Source organism: Leptodactylus fuscus, chromosome 1 (assembly GCF_031893055.1).
Source record: "Leptodactylus fuscus isolate aLepFus1 chromosome 1, aLepFus1.hap2, whole genome shotgun sequence".
Taxonomy (NCBI): domain Eukaryota; kingdom Metazoa; phylum Chordata; class Amphibia; order Anura; family Leptodactylidae; genus Leptodactylus; species Leptodactylus fuscus.
In genome coordinates, this window is record NC_134265.1 from 324,766,614 (window position 1) to 324,787,822 (window position 21,209).

A 21,209-nucleotide genomic window follows, 5' to 3' on the forward strand; every position below is an offset into this window, starting at 1 on the left:
GTAGGAGAGCCGAGGGTGCACTTGAACCCTTGTGCACCCTCAGCTCTGCTACATCAGAGCCGAGGGTGCGCTTGAACCCTTGTGCACACTCTGCTTCATCAAGCTAATAGAATGCATTGGCCAGCGCTGATTGGCCAATGTATTCTATTAGCCTGATGAAGTAGAGCTGAATGTGTGTGCTAAGCACACACATTCAGCTCTACTTCATCGGGCTAATAGAATGCATTGGCCAGCGCTGATTGGCCAGAGTACGGAACTCGACCAATCAGCGCTGGCTCTGCTGGAGGAGGCGGAGTCTAAGATCGCTCCACACCAGTCTCCATTCAGGTCCGACCTTAGACTCCGCCTCCTCCGGCAGAGCCAGCGCTGATTGGCCGAAGGCTGGCCAATGCATTCCTATGCGAATGCAGAGACTTAGCAGTGCTGAGTCAGTTTTGCTCAACTACACATCTGATGCACACTCGGCACTGCTACATCAGATGTAGCAATCTGATGTAGCAGAGCCGAGGGTGCACTAGAACCCCTGTGCAAACTCAGTTCACGCTAATAGAATGCATTGGCCAGCGCTGATTGGCCAATGCATTCTATTAGCCCGATGAAGTAGAGCTGAATGTGTGTGCTAAGCACACACATTCAGCACTGCTTCATCACGCCAATACAATGCATTAGCCAGTGCTGATTGGCCAGAGTACGGAATTCGGCCAATCAGCGCTGGCTCTGCTGGAGGAGGCGGAGTCTAAGGTCGGACCTGAATGGAGACTGGTGTGGAGCGATCTTAGACTCCGCCTCCTCCAGCAGAGCCAGCGCTGATTGGTCGAGTTCCGTACTCTGGCCAATCAGCGCTGGCCAATGCATTCTATTAGCCCGATGAAGTAGAGCTGAATGTGTGTGCTTAGCACACACATTCAGCTCTACTTCATCAGGCTAATAGAATACATTGGCCAATCAGCGCTGGCTAATGCATTCTATTAGCTTGATGAAGCAGAGTGTGCACAAGGGTTCAAGCGCACCCTCGGCTCTGATGTAGCAGAGCCGAGGCTGCACAAGGGTTCAAGTGCACCCTCGGCTCTCCTACATCAGAGCCGAGGGTGCGCTTGAACCCTTGTGCAGCCTCGGCTCTGCTACATCAGAGCCGAGGGTGCGCTTGAACCCTTGTGCACACTCTGCTTCATCAAGCTAATAGAATGCATTGGCCAGCACTGATTGGCCAGAGTACGGAATTCGGCCAATCAGCGCTGGCCAATGCATTCTATTAGCCCGATGAAGTAGAGCTGAATGTGTGTGCTAAGCACACACATTCAGCACTGCTTCATCACGCCAATACAATGCATTAGCCAGTGCTGATTGGCCAGAGTACGGAATTCGGCCAATCAGCGCTGGCTCTGCTGGAGGAGGCGGAGTCTAAGATCGCTCCACACCAGTCTCCATTCAGGTCCGACCTTAGACTCCGCCTCCTCCAGCAGAGCCAGCGCTGATTGGCCGAATTCCGTACTCTGGCCAATCAGCACTGGCTAATGCATTGTATTGGCTTGATGAAGCAGTGCTGAATGTGTGTGCTTAGCACACACATTCAGCTCTACTTCATCGGGCTAATAGAATGCATTGGCCAGCGCTGATTGGCCGAATTCCGTACTCTGGCCAATCAGCACTGGCTAATGCATTGTATTGGCTTGATGAAGCAGTGCTGAATGTGTGTGCTTAGCACACACATTCAGCTCTACTTCATCGGGCTAATAGAATGCATTGGCCAATCAGCGCTGGCCAATGCATTCTATTAGCGTGAACTGAGTTTGCACAGGGGTTCTAGTGCACCCTCGGCTCTGCTACATCAGATTGCTACATCTGATGTAGCAGTGCCGAGTGTGCATCAGATGTGTAGTTGAGCAAAACTGACTCAGCACTGCTAAGTCTGCATTCGCATAGGAATGCATTGGCCAGCCTTCGGCCAATCAGCGCTGGCTCTGCCGGAGGAGGCGGAGTCTAAGGTCGGACCTGAATGGAGACTGGTGTGGAGCTATCTTAGACTCCGCCTCCTCCAGCAGAGCCAGCGCTGATTGGTCGAGTTCCGTACTCTGGCCAATCAGCACTGGCCAATGCATTTCTATGGGGAAAAGTTAGCTTGCGAAAATCGCAAACTGACAGGGATTTCCATGAAATAAAGTGACTTTTATGCCCCCAGACATGCTTCCCCTGCTGTCCCAGTGTCATTCCAGGGTGTTGGTATCATTTCCTGGGGTGTCATAGTGGACTTGGTGACCCTCCAGACACGAATTTGGGTTTCCCCCTTAACGAGTTTATGTTCCCCATAGACTATAATGGGGTTCGAAACCCATTCGAACACTCGAACAGTGAGCGGCTGTTCGAATCGAATTTCGAACCTCGAACATTTTAGTGTTCGCTCATCTCTATTCCTAACTTTAATGGATGTTTTAAACGGAACCAGATATGAAATATTGCAATAAATTAATATTAACATTGATTTCAATCTCTCATCCAGCCAAACCAGTTCCCTGTTTCCGCATGATTTTAATTAAATGAGTTCTGTTTTTTGCTTATTTCCTATGCCAGTCTTAATAAAGTCCCAGACGGGCTCAAGGTAGGTCTGAATTATCAAGGTGCCCGTGCACCAAAGTGGAAATCTATGCTAGTGTGGAAAAGGCTTAGTTTTCCAGTAAACTGGAATGTGGTGTATCACTGGCACAAGAAAGGGCCTTGCGTCAAAGATGCGGCATATAATTGCTTATCTAGATGGGTTTCCCCAAATGTCTCTAGGTTTCATATATGTATACACTGTCTACCAATAAGTATTTGGACACCCAGTAATGTTCTGCGGAGGCAGAGTTATGCTCTGGGGTGTTTCTCCTGGTATGGACTGAGACCCTTGATTCCAGTACATGGTAAACTCAACGCCGATGCCTATTGCACTATTTTAGATAACAGTGTGCTTCCTACATTATGGTGGTTCTTTGGGTCGGACCAATGTTACTTCCAGGATGATAACGCCAGCTGTCATGTAGCAAGGTCTACCATGGCTTGGTACAGAGACAATCAGGTTAACCAACTGGCCTGCCCAGAGCCCAGACTTGAACCCTATTGAGCACCTCTGGGACGAGTTGGATTGCCGAACTAAGGGGTGCAGCAGCCGACCAAAATCGGTGAAGGAACTTACCTGTCTTCTCCAAGCCGAATGGAATAAAATACCACTAGTCGTCATACAAGGACTTGTGGAAAGCCCCGGAGGGTTGTGGCTGTAATTGCCGCTCAGACCACAGATGTCCAAATACTTATTGGTAGACAGTGTACTACTGTGGACTAGTCCGAGTCACCACTGCAGAATTCCCCTGATGGACATCCTGCAGCATGTTCATATTGTTTTACCATCTTTAGGGTTAAAATTTCATTCCATTTTTTCATTAGCATTTTGCTTTTTTCTTGTAATATTACTTTACCTATTTCTGTTCCTTTCCTCATTATACACCGGGCTGCGGTTTTGCGCATATTTCTCACCATATACAGTCGACTATGAAATTTACTGCAGCTTCTATTTATTCATTATCGCATCCTATTCCATTGGCCAAATGATATGAAATCATCTCAGCCTTCACTTAGTTTTAGCAATCTTCTTTTCTTCTCTTATGACCTTCATGTTGAGTTGTTTAGGACCTCAGTACCTTTAGCCATCACTGCTGTCACCATTATATGTGAGATTATAGATGGCTCAGCCTCTAGTTCTCTATTATATTTCTGACTTGCTCTGCTCATTATATGTTCAGTATATAGACAGAAGACGAATGACAATAAATGGAGCCCGGACTAATGTTTTTCCCTGATGCGAACCAACCTTCTAGTGCAAACTCTGCTGAAAGCAATTACCGTCTGATATGCCAATTCCACTGTAGGCAAGAGAGAGTGGTAGGAGGACTGCTAAACAGGGGTTTACTGCAAAATTGTGTCAGAATCATATCCACAAAGCAACTGAAACATATTAAAGGTATAGCAATAAATAAAAGAAGTCACATCTAATAAATGCTACAAATAAAAGCCTACTAGTAGGGTTGAGCGATCGGGATTGGAAAAGATCGGATCCCGATCGAGTAAATTTCACGATCAGGTTCTGATCCCGCCTAAAAAGATCGGGAACGGAATTCCAATCCCTCAACTTACCTGCACAGATCCACTGCCGCTGCCCGTTCTTTTTTCTCCTCTTCTCTCTCATTCACATGTCTTCAGAGTACTGTGCGCGCCCCCGCCTCCCTAGGCTAGTGTTAGAGATGCTAGCAGAAGGTGGGGCTTGTGGCTTAGGAGAGTGTGGGCGGGTACTGGGAGAGGAGACATGAGTGATGCACTCACGTCTCCCCGCCCTGTACCCACCCACACTCTCCTAAGTCACAACAAGCCCCACCAACTGCCAGCATCTCTAGCTCTAGCCTAGGGAGGCAGGGGCGCACATGGCGCTCTGAAGGCATGTGAATGAGAGAGAAGAGGAGTGAGAAGAACGGGGAGCAGCAGCGGATCTGTACAGGTAACTGGATACCAGGGTTGGACTAAGTAGCCGGTGGATGTTTTTTTTAATCACTACACAGTGTGGAGTTCAAAAATTAAAATGTTCAATTTTTGGACTCCATGCTGTGTAGTGAATAGGATAGTTATTAAAATCCAATCTTTGATCATTAAAAATATCCCTTTGACTTGCATTGGGATCGGGTTAGAAAAGAAAATGATCGGAAATCGGATTTTAAAAACGATCCTGAAATCTCAAGATCGGCTCAACCCTACCTACTAGTACAAGATCCAAGGTGCAGAACAATATACTTAAATTTACCTTTATGGGTTGATGTCTTTTTATGGATTGGGTCAGACATGGCGGATTCGTTACATTTATGGATTTTGTTAGTAGATTTTATTCTTGGATTTAAAAATTGTGGAATTTGTCAGGCCTTGATTTATCACGGCTTGTACGCCAGAAAACCATTTTAAAGATTGCCCTTTGTCATATAAATTAAAGGGACTCTATCATTAAAAGCTATTTTTTTTTCGATCACACATAGGATTGGCCTTAAGAAAGGCTATTCTTCTCCTATCTTTAGATGTCTTCTCTGCACTGCCGTTTGGTAGAAATCCCGGTTTTCTTCAGTATGCAAATGATTTCTCTCACAGCAATGGGGGCAGGCCCCAGTTCTCAAACAGCACTGGGGGCGTACCCAATGCTGTGAGAGAAATCTCCAGCGCCGCCTCTTCTTCTTCAAGATTGGCCTCTCTACGCGTCTGCTTCTGCAGCTGAGTTCGGCAGAGCCGACTGCACATGTGCGCGGCCATTTTTTGTGGCCACTTACCCCAGCTTACACAAGAAAACGGCCACTTACACCAGGCGGGCATGCGCAGTCGGCTCTGCCCGAGGCCCAAGGGCAGAGCTGACTGCGCATGTGTAGAAGTTTGAACCCAGCTCCAGAAAAAGACGCACAGACAGACCGTTCCTGAAGAAGATGGAGGTGGTGCTGGAGGTTTCTCTCGCAGCATTGGGGATGTCCCAAGTGCTGTTTGAGTGCTGGGGCCTGCCCCCATTGCTGTGAGAGAAATCATTTGCATACTGAAGAAAAAGGATTTCTACCAAACGGCAGTGCAGAGAAGACATCTAAAGTCATCTTAGTCATAGTCTATGACTAAGAACGTTTAGTTCGAAACGCGTCAGTCTGTAATCATCACGTTTCATGTCTGTACTTGAGCCACAGTCTGATTCCCATAAACCTGTATTGATAGTTTGACAACGTGTTTCAACAGAAAACACTATGTGCATCAAAACAGTAGTAGTGAGCAGGTCAGCGCTGCAGAGAGGAGCACATAACTTCACAAAGAAACTTCAGGTTCTTGGGATAATATCACTCCTTAAGGAGAGAGCACCTTTGCAAGTGTATGGAGACTTACAAAGCCATTTTCGCTCCACTGGGGGATTATGGGAAATATGCAAATCTGTTTTCCAGGATCTAAATAGGAAAACAGTGCCTCTGCTTGCTTCCCTCTAGGGACAGCCCACTTAAACATCATGCATGACTTTTTCAACATGCCTATTGCTATGATGCAAGGTTTAACCAAACCAGTAAATCTATTCCAAAAGGAACAGAATCCCAGCTGTGGACAGCGCTGTTTTGATCTGTTAGATCTCATGAGCACAGTATAGGGAAAACTGGTTTGGCAGAGATAAGAGACTTCTAGACCAGGTTCTGGGAGATTTACTGGTTTGACGAAACCTCACATCATAGCAATAGGCTTGTGTAAAAAGTCATGCATGATGTTTAAGGGAGTTGTCCCTAGAGGAATTGTTTTCCTAATTCCATCCTGGAAAACAGATTTGCATATTTCCAATGAAACTTCAGTAAGTTATTCAATACCATTACACTACACACATATCAAATAAGAGGGGCCTTTTCTTTTTCTTTTTTTTACTGGAGAGCTTCTTCAAAAACAAGTTTCCAATCCAGAAAAATGCTAATTTACAGTTCGATCTACGTAATTTGATAGTCTCTTAGCCTCTGCTACCCTGAAGCACTAGTTTGCTTTGCCTAATGAGCAATCTCGCCCTGGATAACATGAAATGATATTAAACACACATATCTCTGCATACACAATTTGTTTCATCTTTGATCTTCTTCATTAGTGAGTCAAGTAGAGGCAATGGTAATACATTCCAGGGAAACATGAAAGCGGAAAAATATATAGGAAATACTGGTTACGTTTATAGCAACAGCAGGGTAACTGCAGAGGTGCTATATGCACAGTATGAGATATCGATATAGGGTCTAAAGACTCCCCTGCCACACACGAAGGATTATTTTAGGAAATATTGGTAATAAAAAATTTAGCAACTAGTAATGGGTTTAGTGCAGGCAAACAAAGCAGCATTTCTAAAGTAATGTATTTAGGAAAATACTTGAATTTATATAGTCTAGCAGTATAGATAGGATCCTTGAGATGGGAATAACCCTTTAAGCAACCTGTCATATCATTGGTACCATTAATAAATTCTCCTTTAAAGATCAAGTAGCTATCGTTGATAATTTGCTATTAACTGGCACCCCGAAATTCTGCACATTTTACATCAGGTTACCCAAGGTTGGGATGGATCTCTCAGGGATTAGGCCAGCTCGGAGGACTGCTTGGAAGGAGGCCTTCTTATAGGAGTGGATGATAGCTCAGAGCCAACCCAATGGCTGTTTAACTCCTCAGTAACCAGCATAAAGCTGGAAAAGTACAAAAAAAAGCTATATAAAACATGTTATGCATCAACACAACAGTTTAATACTTTTGAGAGACATTGCATCCATATATATGGAATTTTCACAGGGGTCTGAATAAATAGGGGTTTGAACTAGGGTCTGTATGGTGGTATGGGATCTGTATACAGGGACTTCTGAAGTTGGTTGACTTACAAGGGATGGTCCGGTCTGAGATTTGTATATAGAGAGTTTTGGTCTTGAGTCTGTATATGGGGGTGGCTGGTCTGCAGTCTGTTTACAGTAGGGTGTACATACAAATAAGGTCTGGTCTGGGGTTTGTGTTTGTTAACTGTGTGGTCTGGCAAGCTGTGTACACCAGCCCATCATTGCTAAAACACCCAAGTCATAATAAGTAAGAGTGCCTCTCCTAAAGGCAAACCTAATCTTAACCAACCTACTTCGACATGGACACGGGAGATGGTGCCAAATACTAATAGTCACAGGAGGTCACGTACCTACAGAGAGAGGTGACTATACTTTATAGGAGCCCATACATTCTAAGAAGCAAAATACAGGAACTGGTCATAGAGGGGTTCTGGTGGCTCAAGAATGGTGTGGGGTCATATAAAGGGCTGGACTCTATATAAAGGGAGGGAATGGATCTGACCTGTAATTGGTATTAATGGAGGCTATGGCCTTTGGTTTATATTATTATTATTATAGGGGTTATTCAGGGAGTAATAAAACTTCCCAATGAATTCCCTACAATGTACCAATATACACTTCTGTCCTCCAGAGCATTGTTTACTACCTCTGTGGTGGGAACCTGCTGACACTCCAACTCTCAACAGTCCCATGATCAACTTCAGTCCTCTAAATAGGCTGTAGGCCGGAGTAGAAGGCAGTCTGTTACGGCAGTGAAAGCCGGAGTAACAGCAGAAGAGACAGAGGAACCGCTGCCTTCTACATAAGTAATAAACAGGGCTCCAGGGGTCCGAGGTGTATATTAGTGATATGTACTAGTAAGCTTTATTACTCCCTCTTGTCGCACTTACATGTGGTCTGTATTCATCTTGGAATGTGTTTCTAAAGCCACAGATTGGAAAAGTGTCCTGTTGGTTGAGAAGATGTTGTTTTTATTTGGGGAAACTGTGTCTTATTGGTTGGGATTATGTTCTATTTAATTGGGGAGACTGTGTCCTATTGGTTGAGACTACATTCTATTTAATTAGGGAGACTGTCTTATTGGTTGAGACTACATACTATTTAATTGGGGGAGTATGTCCTATTGGTTGGGACTACATCCTATTTAGTTGGGGGAGTGTGTCCTATTGGTTGGGACTACATCCTATTTAGTTGGGGGAGTGTGTCCTATTGGTTGGGACTACATACTATTTAGTTGGGGAAGTGTGTCCTATTGGTTGGGACTAAATTCTATTTTGTCGGATGAGTGTGTCCTATTGGTTGGGACTACATCCTATTTAATTGGGGGAGTGTGTCCTATTGGTTGAAATGATATCCTATTTAATTGGGGAGACTGTGTCCTATTGGTTGAGATGATATCTTATATAATTGGGGGAGTGTGTCATATTGGTTGAGCCGATATCCTATTTAATTGGGGGAACTATGTCCTATTGATTGAGACTATGTCCTATTTAATTGAGGGGCCTATATCCTATTGGTTAAGACTATGTCCTAATAATTGGGGGGGGGGGGGTTCCTATTGGTTGAGACTATTTCCTATTTAATTGGGGGGGGGCCGTGTGCTATTGGTTTTGAATATGTCCTATTTCATTGGGATTGCACAAAAACCCTTTTTGCTCTTCTCTGTGAAAGCCTCCTATGTTCCTTCTGAAAGGTTGACAAGTACTGTTAGTTACGCGGACCATGGCCTCTCGGCTGCCGGTGTTGTGAGCGCTACCCGATTGCCTGCGGCTTGATAGATCTCACTGGATTAGCATTTTTTATATGTTAAATTGTTTTCATGTCTCTGCTGTAACGCCCACTCAAGTCACTGACATGAAGTGAATTGTGACACAATGTGATCAGATGCGGAGGGTGACATATTCCAGTTTAGAAAATTATTGTCAGAATGGATGATTTAACCTTTCACGTATTTTGACAAATCTCTCCCGCTGCATTTTGTTGTAGCTGACAAACACATATTTAGATCTGTCATTTCCTACATTTCCCTATTACATCCCCATCAGCTTTAAAACCTCATCTCAGTGGTAAATACATTTACGAAAAGCTTCGTTTTATGGCATGTCTTACAGATGGGCCAATGTAACCCATTGATTGTCATAGGCTAAGACCAATATGAGGATTTTTTAAATTTTATTTTAATTTTCTTTTTGCTTTTTAACACTTTGGGAGGCGAAAATTTATATTTTTCGTTGTGATACATTAAAGAGTCGTTGGACATTATTAGTTCCCTATCTTACTGTTATATTCCATTGAACATTACAGTTCAGAGACGTCTCCTGTAAGTAACAAACAAAAAATTCACTGTAATGTTACCACTAGCACCCCCCCTTCCTTCCCGGGATTCAGTGCGGGGTGGGGGGAGCGTCTTTCAATGAATGAGTTATTAAACTGACCACCGGCAATCCATCCCTAGGCAGTTTTCCCAGGGATTTAGGCGGAATCAAGGCACAATTGTGAACTTCTCCTAAGTAGGTTAGTGATATTTTTATATATATATATATATATATATATATATATATATATATATATATATATATATATATATTTTGGCTATTCTGGCAATATCTATGATTACAACGGATACATTATATTTTCTTTTATTCATGTGATTGAAAATAAAGTGATCACAGAACAGAGGAAAATAGTCATATGATTTAACACAAGGCCATAACATGCAAAGCAAGAGAGAACACTTCATTCATTTTTGCAAATATCTATTCACTCAGGCCATAGACTAATGGGATGTAATATTCAGTATACATTTTGCACTATGCAACTGATTGACAATTTAGTAACCTCGTAATGTTCGCTTGACTACATTACCAGTAAGATGGATGAACTAACAAAGAGTTTCCGTTTACCATTGGATGCAATAAAATGATCCATCAAGAATTTCCTACTCCGGAAACCATATAAAAGAATTTACAAGGCTTAGAATTGACACTGCTCAGTGGGTACCGGAGCATGCGATAGGGCACCAACAAACTAAATCTATAGCTCTTATTCCAAATCCAATAAAAATGAAACAACACGAGAGGAAGAGCATGTGAACAAGTCTATAAAATGTAGAAGAAATAAGAAGAAATAAGTCTCCATCTTTTCTTGCTTTATAAGTCTTTAGTCATAGACTGCTGTTTGAACCATGAATCATTTATAGGATTCTTTTTCTTTTACTATTGTGTCCCAGAAGTTCAGTAAGAGCGCTTTCACACTTGCACTCGTTCTTCGGTTTGTGCATTACACTGGGTTTCCATCTTCAGCCTCGGTGAAACTGGACAGGGGACGGAAGCCCAGCGGTCAGTTTTAAAACCCATTCACTTGAATGGGTTTGTAAAGGTGACTGTCTGTGTGCGCCTTCTGATTGTCCGCGGGGAAACCTTTTTTTTAGCCAGACACAAAGTTCTGCTTGTCCGACTTTGTGTCCGGCTAACAAAAATGGTTTCCCCGCAGACAATCGGAAGGTGCACACAGATGGTCACCTTTATAAATCCAATCAATTGAATGGGTTTTAAAGGGATTCTACCATTAAAATGAAATTTTTTCTTGTTGCCACGTAGGAATAGCCTTAAGAAAGGCTATTCTTCTCCTACCTTTATATGTCTTCTCTGCACCGTCATTTGGTATAAATCCCGGTTTTCGATGGTATGCAAATGAGTTCTCTCTCAGCACTGGGGGTGGGCCCCAGCACTCAAACAGCACTGGAGGTGTCCCCAATGCTGCAAGAGAACTCTCCAGCATCTTTTTCCAGCGAGGGCGGTCAAACTTCTAGGCCTCAGGCAGAGCCGACTGCGCGTGCCCACAGCCACAAGAAAAATGGCCGCTTACACAGTGGAAGTTTGACCGCCCGCGCCAGAAGAAGACGCGTGAAGAGGCCGTTCCTGAAGAAGATGTAGGTGGTGCTGGAGAAACGTCTCGCAATATTGGGGACGCCCCCAGTGCTGGGAGAGAACTCATTTGCATACTGATGAAAACCAGGATTTATACCAAACAGCGGCGCGGAGAAGACATCTAAAGGTAAGAGACGAATAGCCTTTCTTAAGACTATTCCTTCGTTTCAACAAGAAAAAAATTTGATTTTAATGGTAGAATCCCTTTAAAACTGACCGCCAGGGCGGTCCCCTGTCCGGTTTCGACGGGGCTTAAGACGAAAACCCGGCAGAATATACAAACCGGAAAACAAGCGCAAATGTGAAAGCCCCCTAAGAGAAAACTGTGCGTAAATGAAAAAGGGTTCCATTCGGAAAATTAGAGGTTCATCTGGTCCACCAGTGTGGTCTTCCTACATGTCTCTCTGATAACAAGTCTTTTGGGAGACCATGCAATATACTGTATGGGCTCATCTACAAAAGATTATTGTATTAGATTATCATTTATAAAAGTTATAGTGGCAATGCCATCCACTGTCTGCCATTATTAGTGCTACTGTATAGGTCAGATAAGCCTAACATTTTTGGAATTCAACACCCGTTATATTCCGGAGTCTCTTGGGGAAGGTGAGTAAAGATAAAGAACAATGTTATTCACCTCTCCTGCACTTCATCGTGGAATCTAGCCACACAGCCACTGATGTCATTCAGTAGGTCTGGAAAAGGCTTGAAAATGACTGGCACCTGCAACAGAGATCAAGAAAGAGCCCAGGAGAGGTAAGTATGACTGTTTGTTGTGTTGTGTTGACTCATCTTCCCTGGTTCTCTGCATTTTATACCATGGGATCTGAAGAGACACCAAGTTATAATAATAGCAGTTCCAGTTCAAAACTGTTGGCCAAGCCTAACAAGTATTCAGGAGTCAAATCTTGCACTAGTTAATATTATAGTACCTCTACACCAGGTGTTTCAGGCTTGTTTCTCCTTTGAGATATTCTGGAAGTGGTGGAACCTTTGCTGCAGCTTTCAGTCTATGACTAAAATCCCATCAGCAATAACACAAGCAGCTAGTCAGAAGTACACAGAAGTAGAGGAACTCTCATTGCCCACATTGTGAACTTTGAGTAGTTGTAGACTAAGTTGCAGACTCATCTGTGAGCAGTGTACAAGCAGGAAAAGCTGTGCATAAACATGTACAGGCTTTGAAGATAAACTTGTCCCCCACACACTGTTTCCATTTTCAGCCTGCTGATTTCTAAAGATGGGTCTTCTGTAGTAACAGGGAGTGAACAGCAAATTAGCAAGAACCAAGACTACTAGTGACAGGAACTTTAGAGGTGTTTGTTTAGGCAGAAAACAGCAATATTTTTAAATAATGTGTATTACATTTTGGTCCAGAATCATATAATCTATTAAATGAGATTAAGTTGTCTGAAAATTTAATGACCATTTAAAGGGGCTCTATCAGCAAAATCATGCTGATAGAGCCCCACATATGTGTGAATAGCCTTTAAAAATTATTAAACTACCCCCCAGTTTTAAAATAATAACCCAAAAAAGAATGTGCTCTACTTACCGAATGTGCACTCTGGGCGGGCATTCAGGGTGTGTCTTCATCTTCATCCCCGCCTCTTCTTCCTCCGATGTCCTCCGGTCCTGTCTTCCTCAGGCACTCGCGAGCGGACATTGATATAAAAAAAATGGCCTGGGCGCATGCACAGTAGCATGCGGCTTCTACTACGGCTACTGCGCAGGCGCCCAGGCCATTTTTTTATATCAGTGTCCGCTCGGGAGCCCCGGAGGAAGACGGGACCGGAGGAAATCGGAGGAAGAAGAGGCGGGGATGAAGATGAAGACACACCCTGAATGCCCGCCCAGCGTGCACGATGCGTAAGTAGATAACATTCTTTTTTAGGGTTTTATTTTAAAACGGGGGGGGTAGTTTAATATAACATTTACGGTGCCTGAATAGTCTTTTTAAAGGCTATTCACGCATATGTGGGGCTCTATCAGCATGATTTTGCTGATAGAGCCCCTTTAAATACTACACTGATTTTAATGGCGCTATACAGTACATTACTTGTGTGGTAAGGTGTTTTTGAGCAAGAATCATATTGGAAATACCAATTTGCGAGGATCTCTGACATCCTGATTACAAACAAAAAATTCCAACAAAGAAAAGAAAAAAAACAATGACACAGTAAAAGGAAACTAACCTGAAAATTAGAACAACCAATCAGGTTTCCATACAATTATGGTTTCCGTTACATTATTTCTACATGTACAATATTTTAATCTGTCTGTACAGGATGACTAAAATGGCTACTAGGCACCACCATTCCCTTTGTCAAGGGGTTTGTCCCTACACAGCCTGACAGTGGCAGCACTGAGCGGACAGTGACATGCCACCAACTGGTCACACCCAGTTGACAACTTTCTACATTTCATAGTTTGTAGAAAAAAAACAAACAAACAAGGAATGCTAGAATCCAAATGTCTACAAAAAGTTGTTCCAGACTGACTTCATGTAGAAGCAGACATGTGATGATTGATGACAGATCATCCATAACGGGGCAGAGTGTTGTTGAATCTGGTGCTGTGATTGGTATCAAATGATAGTCCATGAAAAAAATGAATCATTAATAATAGCACAGCACATAGCAATAACATGAGAATTGTTCACTTCTGAATATGATAAAAATAGAAGTGAATAAGTAAGAGATTGCATCGGTACATTAGGTAATAGCAGCTATTAGCTTTGACCATTCTAGGACTTGGTTGACAATGTAGAGATTGATATCTGATTGATGGCTAGGTTTTGCACATTCGCCTGTTTTAGTAACCCTTAATGACTAGGTAAACAGTACAGAACCCAGGGAATAGCTTACAAGCTTACAAGCTCTTCTGCTTCATTGGTCTGCATCTTCTGCTACGAGTCTTATATTCTGACTATATTTCCAGTCTAAAATATTATTTCACACATCTGTATTCTGGCTGAAGATTGTCTGAAAGCAGTAGACCAATGCTGCATTGAATGTGAATAAAATGTACTACAGGTAGGGCTGATTTCAGGATCGTTTTTAGAATTCGATTTTTGATCATTTTCCAGCCGATCCCGATCATGAAATTTGCTCGATCGCCGATGAGGATCCAATCTTTCCTGATCCCGATCACTCCATCCTAATTATTATATTATAATAACTAGGGTTGAGCTGATCTTGAGATTTCAGGATCGTTTTAAAATCTGATTTTTGATCATTTTCCAGCCGATCCCGATTGTGAAATTTGCTCGATGGACGATCGGGATCGGGAGAGATCGGATCCCGATCAGCCATCGAGCAAATTTCACAATCGGGATTGGCTGGAAAATGATCCGATCTTTCCCGATCCCGATCGCTCAACCCTAACTACAGGGTGTCCCACTCGGGAGTACAACGTTAAAAATGCAGATTACTCTGCAAGACATGCATGTATCATCATACAACAAGGTTCAAAATATTCCTTATTTAATGAAGAATTCATTCTGTCATAAAGAGGCGGGCACTACATCTGGTGCCGCTACGGCAGCCTGGAGTGGCGAAAGCAAGCATGCAGTATACCATAGCACAAAGAGTGTTCATTGTGAAGACCTACTGGGTCACCGGGTCAGCAAAACAGTGTCAGGCCTCGTTCACATTTGCATCGGTAATCCATTCAGAAGAGTCCGCATGGGAACTCCCAGAATGGACTACTGAACGCATTGGCAAGTGGTGTGCTATGAAAGCACATGGACCCCATAGAGTATAATGGGGTCCGTGTGCTCTCCGAGCGGTGTCTACATGCAACATGCGGACAGAAGAGTAATTTGTGATCTGCTTTTATCTCCGCATGACTTGTGCGGACACTGCGCTGAAAGCACACGGACACCATTATAGAGTATGTGGTCTGTGTGCTTTCACTGCACACCGCTTGCTAGTGTGTTCGGCAGTCCATTCGGGAGATCCCCATGCGGACTCCCCGAACGGATTACCAAACACAGATGTGAACCAGATGTCAGAGGGAATATTTGAAGAAATTTGGAGGGAGAAACCTGACTACCTTGAAAACCATCACAAAATTGGTCAAAAAGTTGGAGGCGACGTCAAACGTGAAATTGCTGCCATCGACAAAGACATGTTGCAAATATGGAGCGTCGCGTTTCCTTGTGTGCAGATGTTGGGGAAGGACAATTTCAGCGCCTTTTGTAATGTGGACTTGTTTTCCTCTAAATACAGGTATGTTCAGTTCTTACAGCTCGCCTTTACGTTCACGCGATCGCGAGTAATTTGCATTTTTAAAGTTGTACTCCCGAGTGGGACACCCCGTAGTAATGTCATATTTTTTGCTATTTAGCACACAGCAGACACTACAGGGCAGATCCAACATATTTACAATTTACATCCACATAGATTTACAGTATGGAAAATTAATCAGTTTAAAAAAAAAATCCTAATTTTTTTGTGTCTGATGTAGCTCTACAGGTCTCCATTATAACAGCCTACAAACAAGAGCTGTAAAGTTTAATATCACAGTAATACTTTACCCCATAATTTTATATTCAGTATGCTAGCAATAAGTAATGACGAGAATATGACGGTAGGATCAGACTACAAAGCCTTTGTTTGTAGTCTATTGCCATGGAGAAACTGAAGTCCACATGTATACACAAAACAAATTAAAACTCCCGCAATACTATTTACAAGTTTCTTCATTTCTCTTAAATTTTAGATGACCTGTAGAAATAGTTGTTAATATGGACAAGGAGAGACTATTAAAAAGTCTAATCCGCAAGACATAATCCATATATGACCATTTTAGAATAGGCAAACATACAATCAGATGGTTTTAGGACATTTTAGGTTTTAGAAAGAATAAGCATAAACTTTTCTTACCCGTCCAAATATTTCTGGCAAACCGAGGACTTGACCAGTAAATACTCCCACACAGATCAATATTGCAGTGATCTGACCCATAGACCCACGGATCCTCTTTGGCGATATCTCATTAAGATACATTGGGAGGGTACTGAGAGCTATACCTGAAATAATATCGGGATATCGTTATTTATTAGAAATATTGCTATAAGCAAAAATTTATGAAGGTAATGACTGTAGATTAATATTACATCTTCATACAATTTAAGGCGAACATTATATGACCAAACCCTGTGAACAGACACTCAATGTGTTATTACTGTAATCCCACATGACCAGGATTATTTAGGATAAATATAGTATTTACAGTATATACTCGAGTATAAGCCGACCCGAATATAAGCCGAGGCCATTAAATTCACCACAAAAAACGGAGAAAACTTATTGACTCGAGTATAAGCCGGGGGGGGGGGGGTAACGACAGCAGCTACTGGAAATTTTCAAAAATTAAAAGGGTCGGAGTTTTTGGGTGAAGTAGTTGCTGGGTGCTGGGGAAGGGGAGGGGGTGTTTTGGTTGTCTGTCTGCCCCTTCCCTGAGCTTGGGGACTGGGGTTTACTTTCCCCCACTTGGAATTCAGCCTGGCTGAATATAGGGTATCTGCAATGCTCCTATTAACCTCTTCGCGACGGAACAGGAGCACTGCAGATCCCCTATATTCAGTAGACCGGGCACTGTCAGACACAGGGGTACCTAATGTGTTTGTGTTTCACAGTCATTCTCTACTTTTATATGTATTCTAGGGAAAGGAGGGATTTAGAACTTTTTTCACTATTATATGGGATATTCTATACATTACTATTGCAGCTGGTCACAGACCCCCCCAAAAAAACAAACAAACAAAAAAAAAACAGTTAGTCTTAATAGGTAATGACATCGCACCTAAGCTCAAAGAACCAAGTCTTCATAACCCAGTTGTATGTTGAACATCTCCGCCGCTGACCAGCACAGAAACATAGGCCTCCCCTGTGAAGAAGTGTCCTGCATTTCCCAATAGTGATAGGAAATGAGGACAAGGCCCCAGAGCTCCAAAAAGTATGTGACAGCACTCCATCTGTATACAGTATTTATTAACATTTGGTGTGAAATGCAGCATTTCGGGAACACGTCCTCTCATCAGGCATTGGTCCAAAGATGGATAATTTGACAGTAAGGGCTAGTTCACACGGGGCAAAATGGTCAGGATTTTGACGCGGAATCTGCGTCAAAATCCTGCCGCCTCCCATTGAAATCAATGGGAGCCGGTCATTTCCTTTTTCCATTCGCAAAAAAAAGAAGCGAGCTGCCCTTTCTTCAGGCAGATTCCACATCCGATTCAGCCACGGTGTCCGCCTCGCGACACCACCCTCCGGACTAGGCCCATTCATTTGGGCCTAATCCGGAGTGGAAAGCCGCGAAGGGATGCCGATGCACTGCACCAGTGTCCCATCGCAGCAGCCGCAACGGAATGTGTTCACGCGGAACCCGGTGTGAACTAGCCCTAAGGGTCAATGCACATGGAGTTTTTTGGCGAGGATTTTGGAGAGGAAAATATCCACTTCAGGAAATAGGAAATGTTTTTTTGAAGCGGTTTTTGAGGCGTTTAGTTTTTTTTTTTTTTTTTATAGATTCTTTATTTATGAAAGGGGGAGCAGTGCCGCCGGAGCTGACTGCTGTGAAGGAGGAACCTCTGTCCTATCCAGAGGAGCGCATGCGGCGCCATTTTGGGACCGCCGGCTAACGATGCAGGAGAGGCCGCGGCAAGCAGGAACCTCGCCAGTTACTGCTCCACTCAAGCCAAGGAGATTTGCAGCCCAGGCGACAGACCATACCGGAGTTGGGAAGAGGTAAGAGCCTTGACCCGATATTATCAGGGAATCACTGCTGGGGTCGGGGAGCTCTGAAAAAGTGTGTCTTCATGGCGCCATTACCTAAGCCACGCCCCGCGTGTTTAGTTTTTGTTTTTTTTTTCCTCCAGCACAGTGTATGGATGTTGAAAAAACCGCTAGTGGTTTTTGAAGCGGTTTTTGCAAAAACCTTGTCAAAAACCGCTAATGGTTTTTCCGCCTCCAATTGACTCCCGTTTTTTTTTCAGGCGGAATCCGTCTGAAGAAAGATCAGCTCGCTTCATTTTTCTGCTAGCGGAAAAAAAAGCTAGCGGATTGCATAGTGAGTTGGGGCTTTTTTGGAGGTGGATTCTGACGCGGATTCAGCATCAAAATCCTCACCAAAAGAACTCAGTGTGCATTGACCCTATAATGTCATATGGTAACCAAGGAAGAACCGCTGGTGTGTGGCGAAAGGCTTATGCACGCCATGTTTAGGAGGAATACAGCCTCCTGCCCATGACTGCTGAGGAGATCTGGGCCTTTCTAGGACCCAGAAGAAAAAAACAGTCTCTGATACCAGGCAGACTACATGGGGGAGAGAGCTGTGTATACAGCACTCATTGAGCACTGTGTACACAGTGATTGGGAAGTCCGGGACAGTAATAAACCTTTCCTGCGTTCTCTATGGGAGCTCCAACTGTAGCCGGGTCTCCACTTATGTGGCTGCTTAAAGCTGCAAGGGTGCACCATTACATCAGACCAGACAGGTAACCAGGAAAACAAGCCAAAATCAGAAACTAGAGATGGGTGAACCGCTTCGTTCCAACCTGGGTTTTACCCAAATGTTCAAAATTGTTTGTTTTTATCTAAACTGAATAAATGCATGAAGCAAAATAGTCGCCATGATGTGCATTGTGGTAAATTTTTGTACTATGGAGTTTCTACAGACCCCAGAGTATAATAAGTGGAGGTCAGGGCGAGGTGTAAAACCTAAAAAAAAAAAAAACATTTATGCTAAGCTTCCTTCACCCTTCCCTCACCGTGGGCCTCATCACGATGCTCAGTGTTCTCCTGGTGACGTCATGTACCCGGGGTCATCACTATGGCCTGTGATTGGGTCACAGTGGACACATGGGCATCCTGACCCTCATGACATCATGATGCTTGGCATGCCCATGTGACTGCCGTGGCCCAATCACAGGCCTTAGTAATGACCCTGGGCACATGACATCACCGAGGAGGTGTGAGAGAGCGCTGGATGGCGCAGGGAGGTCCAAAAGAGGTGAGGTAAGATAAGTATATAAGTTTTTTTAATTTTTACACCTCCCCTAGGCCTCAGTGTATAATAATTTCACTTCCTGTTCTAAAAAGTAACTATCAATGCAAAAAATATGTGCACTAATTAGAAAACTATCAAACCAAATATGAGATGCACTAAAACTTGACCTTTATTAGTAATTTTAAAAGCCCAAAAAATAATGGCACCGTATGACTACCACCAATAGTAGGAGATACTAAAAGGTGGAATGGAAACGTCCTAAATATGTAAGTCTCTCAGGAAAAGGCCTTAGTATTCGTCCTATACAATCCACCTGACATAGCTATACATTACAGCCGACCTGTGCGACTACACGCTACTAACTCATACTGATGCTTTGCAACATTGCAGGCATTATTTAAATAACTCGCATTGCCTCTCATGAACCGGCTGTTGTCTGGTGAAACGGACTGTCAGGCCGAGCTTATAGTCTACTAATGTGCTGACAATTGAGCGTGTGTGGGGTGGAGGGTTGTAAATAGGAGGGAGTGATAACTGCATTCCCTGCTAGTGCGTATTAGGTCCTAATATTGGCTCAACCTGATTGTATGCATGCCTGTCCTCTAGTACATGGGGGTTGTGGGTGATTCATGGAACAAAATAACAAAAACCAGTTAGACCAGTAACCCAGCCTAAGGCTAGTGAGTCTACCGTAGGTAAGCAAAAATGCCGCCCTCCCTGGGGCCCTGGCATAGCGCCACCTGAAGTGGTCGCCTCATGGGAGGTGCGGCGCTGCCCGTGGGGCCTTAGCTTCAGAGAAGAATTTTCTTAAAAAGTAAGACCAATAGAGCACATTCATGAAACCTAAACTGGTATATGAAACGGTACAATTTTTGAGACACACCAGTAAAAAGTAGGCAGGGTGTACTGTAGGTGGGGTCAGTGGGGAGAGGTGTGGCCCCTCATTTAATATTTTTTGAGTGACGTCTGAAATGTATTCCAGCTAGTAAATGGATTAAATTTCATTATCTGATAAACCGCCCACCGATAACTAGGCAATGTATAATATGGAAAAAACATAACACAAAACTTTTTTTGTTTTTTTCCATTTGGTTTGCTCCTAGCCGAGGAGTTTTTTCCATGCATGCATAGATTCCTGTTTATGGCCACAGTTTGAGCTGTGGGACAATTTTTTTTTTTTTTTTTTGCTTCAATATATAATATGTTACAACTTCTACTTTACCTGCATCAACTCCTATAATAAATCGTCCAAGAATGACCATTTCTGGAACCCGTGCTAGATTCGCTAGCGATATCAGTAATGCCGCTACTAGTGCAAATAGGTTGTTGAGGAGCAATGTATTTTTTCTGCAACATATAAAATCAAGTATAAAATGTTAATAAATCTTATGGTAATCTCAAAGGTTAAGATGTACACAACAGTCTCCCTTTGAGACTGTGATGTTTTCATTACACAACATCATAAAAGACCATTTTCTTGCTTCTCTAGGGAAGTAAATTTTCATACATTTCTCAGAGGACACTGCCTTAAAGACACGTTCACACGTAAACAAAGGGGCGGATTTTAACAGCGGATTTCGCTTCAAAATCCACCCCTTTACAATGGTGGTCTATGCAGACCGCCAGGCTTCTTTTTTCCACTAGTGGCAGGCTGCTGCTAGCGGAGAAAAGAAGCGACATGTTCTTTCTTCAGGCGGAAGCCGCAGGACGCTGGACCGTGGCTTCCGCCTAGCGGCAGCATCCTCCCATGTCAGCTCATTCATTTGAGCCGACATAGGAGGTGAAAACCGCGATGGTCGTGCCAGGCGGGTTTTGACCAGAGAGAGACGCGGCTCGCCACGTCTCTCTCTCTGTCAAAACCCGTGCAAGCGCCCCACATGTGAACTAG

The 21,209-nt window shown here is 43.5% G+C and overlaps 1 protein-coding gene across 2 annotated transcripts in view; it reads right to left on the reverse strand.

The window, feature by feature from the left end:
* The window catches only part of SLC2A9 (solute carrier family 2 member 9), a 220,024-nt gene that overhangs the window by 151,747 nt on the left and 47,068 nt on the right, over positions 1-21,209 (reverse strand). For both annotated transcript variants that reach the window (XM_075260760.1, XM_075260767.1), the window contains exons 5-6: positions 20,544-20,668; positions 16,195-16,340 (exon numbers count right to left, since the gene is read on the reverse strand). In XM_075260760.1, the coding sequence (XP_075116861.1) occupies positions 16,195-16,340; positions 20,544-20,668 (271 nt within the window). The remainder of the gene's footprint in view (positions 1-16,194; positions 16,341-20,543; positions 20,669-21,209) is intronic.